The sequence below is a fragment of the Nyctereutes procyonoides genome, unplaced genomic scaffold (genome assembly GCF_905146905.1).
Source record: "Nyctereutes procyonoides isolate TBG_1078 unplaced genomic scaffold, NYPRO_anot_genome, whole genome shotgun sequence".
NCBI classification, from domain to species: domain Eukaryota; kingdom Metazoa; phylum Chordata; class Mammalia; order Carnivora; family Canidae; genus Nyctereutes; species Nyctereutes procyonoides.
In genome coordinates, this window is record NW_026575139.1 from 7,461,289 (window position 1) to 7,474,061 (window position 12,773).

The window sequence follows — 12,773 nt, forward strand, 5'->3', positions numbered from 1 at the left end:
TTTTTTAATCAAAAGATGATTTATTGCCTGATCTGTGATTCTTAACCCATTTGGAGTTATGAGTGCCTTTGGGACAGTCTCTGTGAGGACATGTGTGCATGACCACACATGTAAGAGCACTTGGCATCCCATTTGAGGTTAAAAACCCCAGGGTTAAAATGATGGCAGGGTTCTGATCTCCAGCACTCCTGCTGATCTCTCTGTATTGACTGTTGTTCTAGTGCAAGGCCTAAAGGACTTGGTCTGGTTACCGATAGAGCAATACCGGAAGGACGGTCGTATTGTCAGAGGGTTCCAGAGAGGCGCTGCCTCCTTTGGCACCTCAACAGCGATGGCTGCTCTCGAGCTCACAAACAGAATGGTTCAGACTATACAGGTATTCTCCACAGACTGCCTTACTTACTGTACAGAGAGGAATAGCTACTGTAAAATGATTGTTTTTTTGTTTATAAAAAGATATTTTGATTTAAAAAGTATTTTTAAATATACAAATGTTGAGAATAGAGGTTTTATTTATGATTTGATGTTTTTGTTTTGTTTTTGTTTTATTGCTCAGCTGTTCAGTGTTAAGTAATTAGTAGAATACAGCAGTGGAATACGATGTCAGATTTGTGTATTTCACTTAAATTGTAATCATTAAGTTAGTCGAGGATTTATCTTGCCTCATTTATATGAATAGATCATAGCCAAATGTGAAGAAAGCATTACAGATCAAACAGTAGACGAATTAAGGTTTGTTATGTTAAGTATGAGGCTCTGGTTGACCTTATCCAGTTGTTCACAGACAGGGCATTCTGATTCACCTGGTAACATGGAGAGTGTTCTCAGAAGGACAGAGGAGCGACTGAGAAAGTCCCCTCAATCCATGTACTAGTTCTCAGCATGCACTTCTATATTCTTGTTCTAAAAGTGCTAAGTTTTTATTGTGAACAACTCCTGATACTGCAGAAGTGCCTGCGTTAGGGCCTGCAAGTCCCTCTGTTCTTCCTCACTCCCGATGAGAAGTGCATTATTGAAGCATAACTCTGCAGACTTCCTTCTGATTCGTTTCTTACTTTATGATAAAATGATCCAGGCAGCAGCAGAGACTGCTTATGACATGGTATCTCCTGGGACCCTTTCTATTGAGCCCAAGAAGATCAAAAGGTTTCCTCATCACCGCTTAGCCCACCAGCCAGTGGACCTGCGAGAAGGTGTGGCCAAGGCCTACAGTGTTGTGAAAGAGGTGAGTGCTTACCTGAGTGGGCGGGCCAGAGCCAGATGGCCTGCTTCCTGGCGTTTAGCACTTTAAAGTTAGCACAATACCTGCCTGATTTAATCTACATTCATTTGAAAAAAATATTTATGCACTTACTTTGTGCCAGCAAAGTAACAGCAACTGTTAAAGGTAGGTGGTGTTCCTCACTTGCCCATGAGGACACCAGCTCAGCAGAAATGGCTCCCCAGTGTAGTCGGGTGAATCGCTCTTGGGCCACGATTGGACCCTGGGAAATCGGATCTGCCATGTGGTTCTTTCTCTAAAACTGTCAATGTGAAGAATGGGGTGAGAACGGAAGGTGAGAACAGTGAGCGGGATTGAGATAGTAGGGTGTGCTTGATTAGATGGAATCTGACTTCTGTGTTAAAAACTTTTTAAAATAGAGGCTTCCTACATGGTGATAATTTGTCTTTTCCCTTCTAGAGGTTAGTAATTCAGAAGATTGAGAAAAAACATTCCAGATGTTTCACAGATACGCTCGTCCTTTAGACCTGGGCGCTCGGCACACCAATAGATTATATGTCACATCTGGCCCAGACTTGTTTTTGTGTGGCCCTGTTAGCTCAGAATTATCTTAACAATTTTAAAGGATTGTAAAAAAAGAAAGAAAAAGCATATACGATAGAAACTGTATGCCCACAAATATTTGCCATCCTTTCCAGAGAAAGTTGGCTGATCCCTGCTTTACATCATTCCCCTTGGTGGCAGACAGGTAGCTGTGGTGAGGGTGGCAGTGGTCCAGGCATGCTTCCCGAGCACTACATGCCTGCTGTGCTGTGCAAGTGTCTCTGGCTGCATTGTGTCATTGAAGTCTGACACTTACCACAGAATTTTAATTTCCCATTGAAAGGACTTGACTAACAAAAGAATGAAAGAAAGGACTCTGCTAAGGTAACACACTTAAGTGATGGAGCTGAGATATTAATTCACTTGTGTTGTCTCCAGACTCAGTATGGTACTCACTCTCACTGTATTATAATCAACTAGTACCTGTTTATTATTTGTGGGCTAGGGAGGGGAGCTGAGAGAGGAGGGAGAATGATGATGGGGATGAGTGGATCCCACCATGAGCATTTTCTTTATTGTTTTGGTTTCTCTTATTGTAGATAGTTTTAAAAATAACAGTTGTTTCTTTTTTTTGTTTGTTTGTTTTTAGTTCTGTACTTTTTCTTGGTATTACATATTTTTGCTGCCGTGTCAGGAAGAAATGATACTCTTGTTAGCTTGTCGGAACGATGGCTGGGTTCTGGGTTCAGACAGGGTTCCTCGGTTTCCCTGGAGAGCCCAGAGTTCCTTGTGCCACACTGAAACAGTCACAAAGTCCCTCGTGTACCCTGAGGAATTGAGTTAGACCAATGGGAGATTCAAAAGTCACGTGAAGTTTTACCACTTTGGCTTGATTGACACACTTATATATTCAGCTTTAAAGCATTTTAGCAGTCATGATTATTTTGATGTTACACAGTTATAAGAAAATGAAAAATGCTACAGAAACTTTTTAATTTTTAAACATGTCCCTGCTTTATGTTCTTAGAATTTTTTCTATTTAATTTATTAAGATGTTCTATTTAGCCTTTTATCTTAATTGAATATTCCACAATTATCTTTTCTAGTACATAGCCAGTAATTTAAAAACAATTTTCTGGAGCTTCATAGGATTCGATTTTTCTGTTACAGTTGAATCAAAGGAACTATCACCGTGTTCCTTTTGTGATTATATTTATTCTAGAAGCTTTGTTTGCTAAGTTTAACTAGCTAGAGTGATTAATAGTGCCAGGAAAGCTACTCTTGGATCATTAAATATTTCTTTGCACTTCCCTACATGAACTGGTAGCTTAGCTACATTTTCTACATGCACGTGTCACAACAAAATCCTAAATCATAATAATTGCCTTTTATTTTCCCTTATAATTATAATTTTGTCATAATTTTCCGGGGTTATCTCAAAAGCACAGTGGGTTTTTTTTTTTTTTTTTTGTCTTGTTACAAGCATAATGTTGATGAACTCTGCTAAAGTTGTATGCAATAGGATAATTTAGAGATTTTTCTGACCTTCTTTCCTCTACCCCCTTTAGGGACTTACAGACACAGCTCAGACGATTTACGAAACTGCAGCACGAGAACATGAGAGCAGAGGGGTCACTGGTGCTGTGGGCGAGGTCCTGCGCCAGATTCCTCCTGCAGTGGTGAAACCTCTGATTGTGGCCACAGAAGCGACATCAAATGTATTAGGTGGCATGAGAAACCAGATTAGACCAGATGTTCGGCAAGACGAGTCACAGAAATGGCGCCATGGGGAAGACTGATATTTCCGACACAATTCTTTATGAAGATATTATGAGGGTGGAAATAAGGAGTGGTGTCCCATTGGCAGCTTTAGAGGTTATTCATTTAACTTTATTGTGCTCATCTCAGGAACAAAAGCATTTCTTAGCTAAATAATTTAATATCAAAGCAACATGCAACCAAAAACTTGTGACATTTTAGGGCTAGTTTGGTACTTGCCTAGAGGAATGTTTGGTGGCTAGTGTCAAAAGTCCTTCAGTGTTTGCTGCCAAGTGAGTGGAATCCTTTTATTAAAATGGCTGTACTTCTCCTTGGTATAGATAAGAGATCATTGGAAGCCTGTTACAGTACAGAGTGCTCAGAAACATTTGCGTACTTTGAAAGCACTATTTATGTTGCCCTGAGGAGTTGATTTATTTCTCAAGGTTTAAAAAAGAATCACAGCTTCAAAACTCTCATTGAGAATGAGAGACAGAAGCCACAGGGAAAGCACAGCAAATAGGATTTTAATATAAATATCACTGAGGAATAAATAACTTAGTCTGCTGGATTTAGTGTCCGTGCACTTGAGAACATTATTTCCATTCCCTCAAAAAAGCTTTCTGTGGGCATTTGAGGACGTGAATGTCGCAGACATGTTCTGTTGTGTTGCACTTTATCGTGTGTGTGTGTGTGTGTGTGCGTGTGTGTGCGCGCGCGCGCGCGTTTAGATTAATACAAGTCGTGATATATTCGTTATGTAATTTACAGATCTTCACAATATAGAGTAAGACTGAATGTTTTTGGCAATGGAAGCTAACTCAAATGTAACTTCCGTTTATTTTAAGTGTAAATGAAAATATGCGTTCTATAATGAACTGGGGCCCATATGATTGTTTATGCGTTCACTTTTGAGCATATAGAGTGCAAGCTTTTTAGGAATGTGTGGAAAGGGAGATTGGAAATGATTTTTACTTTTCTGAAATTAACCAAAAATCCTCCAAATATGCCCTAGTCAGCTATTTCAAAGTACCGTTTTTACTTGGTTAACAATGTACGTTTTGATAACCTGTCAGGAATGAATAAAGTATTTTTATTTAAAGGTAAAATTGTTTTATGCTTCCATGAATATTTTGCTTCTCTTAGAGCATATTCATAGATGCAATACTAGGATCCCTCCCAAGACACTTGGGAATACTTTCTCAGAACTGATTTTGGCTGATATCAAGTAAATCATTTCCTAGGAGCGAGAGGGAAATTGTTAAGAACTCACTTTTTGCTTTAGGTTAATCTAGCAGAAAGAAGTGCAGGGCTTTGTGTTCATCCACTGTTTAAAGTTGAATGATGTGAATTCTCATTTTCTGAAGTGGGGAGAATGCCATCAACATCAGTTTGGATTTCAAAACTACATTTCAGTTTGGGGTTTAAAAAATGATCCAGAATCGATTCCATTCTCTAGATTTTTCTGAACAAGAAAGCAATGTAAAGCAGACATCTGGACATTTAAAATTTATAAAAATTGCGTTAAGCAGCATTTAATTTTTGTTTCCTTTTTACTGCTGAAAAACTTTAAAAAGGGATTGCTCAGGCAATCATGTGTTCAAGTGTCATGGAACCATCTAGTACTCTCTCCAATTAAATGGAACCCATGTAGAATGTGATCCTGAGTAAACAGTAGCCACGCCTGTTCACTATCACGAAGGCTCAGCCTGCTTGGGGGCATGTTTTGACCACCTTGCTCACTGACCCCGTGATTGATTCTCCATGTGTCCTTAAAACAGCATAGTAGGTATGTTATCTCTGATGGTTAATCAAACTGAACAGCCCTTGATCAAACTTAAAGATACAAAATCTCTTTGATTTTTAAATGAATTTTCTATAGTTTTACTAGTTATTTAAGTTCAGTTAGATATAGCATAGGGGGAAAGAGCCCTCCTCATCTTTGCACTTGGAGTTGCAAACAGACCTGTCTTTTGACAGATTCGGTTTATAAATCCTATTTAACATATATCTTCACAATGTAATCTCCACGGTCCTTTTGCTCTCTGTGCACCTGTACCTGCTAGCCACAGAGTCTGGGTTTGGGAACCAGAAACCTGCCTCAGAAAGGCTCAGTATCAAGACTCCGTGTGTTGCCAGTTTAACCGAGATGCTCTTGTTTTGAGGTGTTGATGTAGACTATGTTTGAACACTTCTGCATTATTAAGTATCTTCGGTTTTTTTCTTTTTTAAAAATGTCTTTTCCAACTTTATGTCACAGTGACACAGTAAGAAGAGGGTCAGGGAGGACCCTTAGGCTGCCAGCTCGGCACTCACTCGGTAGATAACTTGGCCAAGACGTTACATTTCTCTAAGCCTCAGGGTCTTCTGTAAACTAAGGGGTTTTGTATGATAAGGCCCAGCAGAGGTTTTTGGATGTTCAGGATGTGTGCGTGTGTGTGTGTGTGTGTGTGTGTGTGAGAGAGAGAGAGAGAGAGAGAGAGAATGATGGTGTGAGATATAGTGTTCAGTAGAGTGTCCCAGACTGGTGACACCTCAGGCGGTGGCGCTGAAGGGGAGCACTGAGGTCACACCACACACGGTTGCCACGGCCCCAAAGAGCTCTTGGATCTCCCAGAGTCTTGCGTGTCTGAGTGGCCACAGTACCTGTGTGGTTGACTTTTGACGTGCTCTTCTGCATGGAGTAGACTGCGTGTGTCCACTTGTCACTGCATGGAGGCCATACAGGTGTCTCCCCCAGGAGTCCAGGTGAAGCGAGGTTTAGAACAGCACAGTGTTACAGAGACTTGTGAAGACCACTTTATAAAGGCAGTGAAGGTCCTGGCAGTCCCTCCTCTTGAATGGCGTGCACCCCCAGTGTCCCTTCCTGTCTGTCCCCAGATCCCTATTATTTACGAGTAGAACATCTTGTAATACTTGCCTTTTAGGATAGACGTAATACATCATTTCTTCTGGGCATAGCAATAAACTTTCATTTTAGTGAAGTTTGGGTCCACTTTGGATTCCCACTTTAAGCACATGTATTTAACATCAATATTTTTATAATGCAAGACTCACTTTAGGAAATCTTGCCAAGTCGCAGTGTGCCTAGAATAGCATAAATACTAAAAACCAGTGTTTCCTGTGTCACTTTTAAATGGTATTAAATATTTCCAGGAGGAATATTTCTGGTTCTCTCATTTAAAAAAGGGTGTTCTGTAGGGTCGGTTCCTTTGTTCAGTTTCAGAACCGCCTAGATCACCGTGTCTGCTCCGGTGCAGGGGCCGCTGGTCCAGAGGTGTCCTGCCTCCCACGGGTGGGTTTGGGATTGGGTTCTGGGCACTGTGTGTACCCGGGCCAGAGCCGACAGGCAGCAGGCAGTGCTGACTTCCAGCAGTTGTAAATGAGCACCCTCCACTACGTGGTTTCAGGGTTAACAACTGTCGTAACATTAAATTCTGTAGATGTGAACAGCATCGTGACTTCAGAGAAATCAGTGGCCTTTGCTTCCATTTTCTTACACCTGCATCGGATCGTATCCCTCAGAGAGAGATGGGGAGGTGTGTGGCAGGGCTGGTGTTCATGGTGAGCAGTTACTCTGTGTCCCCTCACGTCGTCTTGACCTACCTAAGACATTAGGGCCAGTGTCCATAGAGTTCTTTGAGCCTGAGAGTAAGGGACCATCAAAAACAAAGTGATACTCTTTTGTACCTGCAGATGCATCCATTGGTCGTACCAGTTAGTGTCAAGTAGAATAGATCAATTAGAAATTTGTGACTCTTAGGTTTAACTAGGAAGGTTATTCGTATAGCGTATAGTTCACGTAGGGGGGGAAATCTTTTATCAAGCAATCTTCTCTTTACTGGAAGGTATAGTCAGTCTTTCCAGAGAAGCCTAGTTGAGTGCTTTAATGCCAATTTATTTTTATCTCCATATTTCCAGGACCTCGTAGGCCCACCACCCCCTTTAATAGACCTCGTAAAGCAGAGCTGCCGTAAGTCCCCACCTTCCGTGGGGAGTACACCTTCCTTAGATCCTGTTACTGTATGTCAGACACAGAAAAGGTGTTCTAACGCACTGTCAGGACGGGCTGCTTTGGGGATGGGAAATTTGGGTTTCAACAATTCACACTTTGAGATGTCGGTGGTTTTCAAAAAAACACGGTGTTAGGGATTTTTGCCTCCTGTACCAACCATGGGCACTGTGGTCCCAAGCGGGTGACTTTGTAGCAAGTGCCAGAGTGCTCGCTGCTGTGTGTCGCGAGGTGGCAGATGTGCCGTCCTCGGGCCCTGTGACCCCTCTAGTGCTGCGGGCGGTGGAAATAGCGGCCCCTCCTTTAAGAAATATGTTTACTTTGCCGTTTCACATGTATTCCGTATGTATGACATATGGCAGCTTCCAGTTGGATTGGTCTTACATTGTAGAAGTCGCCGGTCACATGGGACTGGTTGCTCTTTCACTGTGGAATTTGGGACGGGCCCCGAGTTCGGCTCTTCTGCGAATCCATCCTGAGTTACTTTAGAGACTGAACTTAACCTCACCACGGTGTTGTATCCTCGTTGCTAAGTTTCCTAATTTCCCTGCTTAAGATAATTTTGGATGTGAGAATTTAAGAATACTGCTGCTGTACGAGTATTTTTGTGGAAATGTAACCTGTCAGTGTGACTATTGGAAATATTATGAAATGAGTACCTTGGAAGAAAATTAAAATATTTACTCTTTGGAGTTCGGTTTACACACTATTGTCTTTCGCCAAGAACTGTTCCCAGAGCCTGTGTGAAACACTTCTCGGGGCGGGACGTAGGTCTGTGTCAGATCCTGTTACTGAGAAACTGTTCCTACGACCCCGGTGCTTGTGATGGCAAATCATGTGTCCTGCTGCCCGTTTCTGCGATATCTAGGGCATGTGGTGTTAAAGTTCGCCACCCCACGCCACGTATTAATCACTCTGTTATCTCAGCCCTACAGGGTGGACGTGGGGCAGACGTACCTTGTAGTGTTGATCTGAGGGACCTAGATAAATACTTGATTAATCCATTCTATATGGGGGAATGTTTTTACTTGTAAAAGAGAAATTTTAAATACTTACAAAGGCAGTGCTTTAAAAGGGGTTTTGATAGGACAGGTGTCACTATGTAAAACCGCTCTGAGCTATCAGGGAAACGCCACTTCACACGTGGCTCCTGAAGGAGGGATGGGAACCTCTGTGGGTGTTGTGCGCGGGCTCCTTCCGTAACCTCAGGGCCCCTCTGAGGGGCAGTTGGTGTAATCACTGTTTTCCAGAGGAGGAGGCTGGTTCAGAGAGGTCAGGAGCCTTGCTGTGGTCACGTTGTGTGACCCCCAAACCCCACGCTCCTCCTAGGACTTCATTTAAGGGGAGCCTGCACAGTTGTCTGAATTAGTGAAAACTCCTCACTAATTAGGAAACTGAGAAAGGAATTTTGCTAGAAGATTAAGATTCACGATTCCTAGAACACTCGAGCCAAAGGCAACAACAAACTTGTTTCTCCATCTCTCACCTGCATCTCCAGCCCTGCTCCCCTCTCCTGGCTTGGACCAGCTGCTCTAGTTGCTGGTTCTGCCCACATTCCTGTATGAAGGGGTTAGAGCCACTTGGAGGTTTTTTCTTTCTTTTCTTTTTCTTTTTTCTCTTTCTTCCTTTTCTCTCTCTCTTCTCAGGCCCCACTCAGCATCAGTTAAATAAAAATCTACAGACAGGGCTAAGTCATGGTCTCTCCACCTTAGCAATCCTGACGTTTGGGGCTGGATAATCCTCCATCAGGGAGGGGGGACATGTTGTGCACTGCAGGATGTCTAGGTGCACCCTTGGCCTTACCCAGTAGATGCAAGTAGCACCTCTCCCCAACTGTGAAAACCAGAATGTCCACGGATAGGGCCAAACGTTCCCTGGGTGCAAAATCCACCTGGAGCAACCACTGGGCTCACAGTGCCTCCTCTGGGGGGAATAATGTGCCTCCTGGAGCTAGAACCGTGCCTGAGAGCCTTCCCAACATTCCTTTCTAAAATGCTCCCTCTGCCTGCTTCCTCGTCCTTTTCAGACAGGGCCAGCCACCCTACCTCTTTATTCTCCATTGTAGCACATGTTCCTTTAAACATAACAAACCTTTGTGGCCCTCCTTTCATCAGTCCACACTGACTTGCCTCAGGGTTTATTGTCTGACACCCTCCGTGAGGGCAGGGCACACACACCTGGCACAGGGCCTTGCCCAGAATCAAGGCTTCGGGGCCTAGTGACTGAATGAAGGAACGAATGAACTTAGCAGTCCTGTAGTCCTGCACGGTCACTTTGCAGTCGAGGATGAAGTCCAGAGAGGCAAAGTTATGTGCCCAAGATCACATGGTTAGTGCTCGAAGATGCCTTCTATTCAGTGCAGTTTTACTGTTCCTTGGCTTTAGCAATGAGAAGTCATACAAATACACATAGACGAAGTAGGTGACGACTCTGCGTGTGTTCAGTATTTACTCTGTGACTGATGTGCTCAGCATCCATCCGTGTGGCCTGCACACTCTGCGTCAACAAGGGCCTTGCAGACGGCCACACGGACAACTATAGGGAGGCCGTAAGGGACTGGCTGGCCTAGCATAGGTGGACATGGCCCCTGGGAGCCTCTTTGACTCTCAGCTCAGGGTCTGTCCTGGGCCTCAGCCAGGAGTCCGTGGTGATTTCTCTCCCCCCGAGAAGCAAGTGAAGCAACACTAAAGCCTCCTGGCAGGCTGGAAGGGAGAAAGTGCAAGACTCCAGAACCTGCAGCTGAAGGAGGGGCTGTCTGGTGGCAACGATGACCTTGCATGCAGGGAAGTAACCAGAGGGGCCAGAGGAATAAATGCCACCTGCAGGCTCCTACCCTCCCATCTGCCCCTGGAGCCTCGGGAGCAGCAGATCAGAGCCTCCCAGCACTCGGGCATCACCTTGTTGCTGCGCTATTCATCCCGCAAGTGACCTGCTCAAAGCCACACAGTCTACCAGCCAAGGAACCCTCGTCGCTAACGACAGAGGAACCCCCCAATCCCAGCCGCGTTTCATTCACGTAAAGTCCAGCTGCTGCTCCTGAGTATCTGGTAGCTCTCCTCAGGTGGTGATGGGGGAGCCCAGGCTCCCCCTTCCTTGTGGCTCTGCCTCCCCCGGAATAGGATGGGGGGCTGGGGAGAGGAAGAGGGCAGCTCCGAGCTAGAGATGTCTGCCCGCGTATTGTTGGTCAGAATCCTGGCACGTCATGGCACCCAGCATGAAGGGAACCTGGCAGCGGGGTCCCGTTGGTCTAGGAAGGAAGGAAATTGGGGTTGACGAGCACCTGGCCTGACTGCTAACATGTAGCTTGTAATTGAAAATTTGAGTCCGGGGATGTCTGACTGCAGCCCCACACTTAGCAGTACCCTACTGGAATTATAAGTAGTTGCACTCGTAGATCATTTGCCACTATTGGAGTTGGATTTTTTTTTTTCCTCCTGGACTTGTTTATATTCCTGAAAGCAGTTCCACATGGAACAAATTAAATTCAGCAAACAAATCTGCTGAGTCGTGAGGCAGGGTAGTACAATGCAGTAGTCCTCACAACTTGTCTGCATATTGGAGACGCTGGGCGATCTCTTAACAGTTCCAAAATTCAGGTCACACCCAAGATCAATTAAATCATAATACCTGGGACTTATTTTTAGAGGTCCCCCAAGTGATTTGTGCACAGGCAGCTTTGGGTACTACTGGTATAATGGCTAAAAATACAGATTTTAGAGACTGTCTAGGGCTGAACCCAGGCTTCAGTACTTGTTAGCTGTGTGGCCTTGGGGAAGGTGCTTAAACTCTCTGTGCTTCAGTTTCTTCTATGAAACAGAGATAATACGATTGGCATGAGGATCCTGTGACTTAATACATGCAAAGTGCTTAGAATAGGGTCTCCTACGCTTGAAGTATCATGTGAGCATTAGAGTTACTGTTTGCTGAATGCCTACTATGTGCCATGTCCCAGAGTTGAAAGGTGCCCCCTTGCTCTTGGGGAGCTCAGAACCCAGTGGGAGGACATCAGTTAGACCCAGCTAATCATTCCAGCCATTTGTCCCTTATAAAATGGAAATGAGAAAGCAAGTGATAATTTGCAAAGCCGAGACAGAAACCACACAGGGGCGCTGTAGACTTGGAATTCCTGCTTCTAAGACACCACCTGGTCTCCCTTTTTCCCCAGCCATTCAGATGTCTTGCTTCCCTGGCATTAAACACAGATCTGGGGAAGCCTTGGGGTTGTGGGGGGAACCGGCTCCCTTTCAGCCTGATGTCCAGGATTCCCTGGTTACAGGGAAATTTGACATGGAGGGTCCATCTGGGGTAGCATTTGGAAATGAAGGTCAAAGAAGGTGCTGGTGGCACAGTCGTTTGGGTTCAGGGGCGGCTGAGAAAAGCCAACCCTGCCATGTCCTTACCGTAACAATTTCTAGACTATCTGCAGAGGGCAAACCAATCTGTTAGATTCAGATTCCACTGAGGAATAAAGGAAAGCATGGCTGCTTGGTGCAAGGTACTAATTCCGCTTCCAAAACCCTAATGTGAGCATTTGTCCACCCAGATGGGGCCCAGTTATTTTTAGGCTCTACCTCCAAAATGCGTTTAACGCTTAGCAAAAGTTAAGTGCAGCCCCTCTCCCTGCTCCACTCTGCTTTTAACATCAGTATCGATGTCACAGTTCCATACGATCCCTCCCCCCCCCTTTCATCTATGACGGACACTCCTCTAACGCCAAATCAACACCTCTCTTCTCCATCTCAGCTTGAAGTTTTATTTTAAAAATTTTCCCCTTCATAATACACTATTGTCTTCAAAACCCTTTTAAGGATCTCTGCGTGGCTCAGTGGTTGGACATCTGCCTTCGGCCCAGGGTGTGATCCCGGGGTACTGGGATCGAGTCCTGCATCGGGCTCCCTGCATGGAGCCTATTTCTCCCTCTGCCTGTGTCTCTGCCTCTCTCTCTCTCTCTGTCTCTATAAATAAATAAATAAATAAAATCTTTAAAAAAATGCTTTTTGGTTCTAAAGGCTTTTCTTAGCCTTTTATGCCCCATTTTGGAGTTTTAGCCACTCTCCATCCCAAAGACTGAGTAAGTCACTTTCCTTTGCTGCATCCCGGTTTCCCCGTGATTCACCTGCCCGATAGATCCTGCCCAGGGGAAACACCGGGTCTGTCATACACCCGCTTAGATGTGCGAGTCTGTTGACCGTTTTGCTCTTGCACAAGTGGTACCTACTAACAACCCCCCCCAAACAA

The 12,773-nt window shown here is 44.5% G+C and overlaps 1 protein-coding gene across 3 annotated transcripts in view; it reads left to right on the forward strand.

The window, feature by feature from the left end:
* ATG2B (autophagy related 2B) overlaps positions 1-8,227 on the forward strand; it is a 75,490-nt gene extending 67,263 nt beyond the window's left edge. For all 3 annotated transcript variants that reach the window (XM_055304224.1, XM_055304225.1, XM_055304227.1), the window contains 3 exons: positions 222-376; positions 1,076-1,225; positions 3,334-8,227. In XM_055304224.1, coding sequence (XP_055160199.1) covers positions 222-376; positions 1,076-1,225; positions 3,334-3,564 — 536 coding nt within the window. In that variant the 3' untranslated portion in view covers positions 3,565-8,227. The remainder of the gene's footprint in view (positions 1-221; positions 377-1,075; positions 1,226-3,333) is intronic.
* Positions 8,228-12,773: the final 4,546 nt, after the last annotated feature.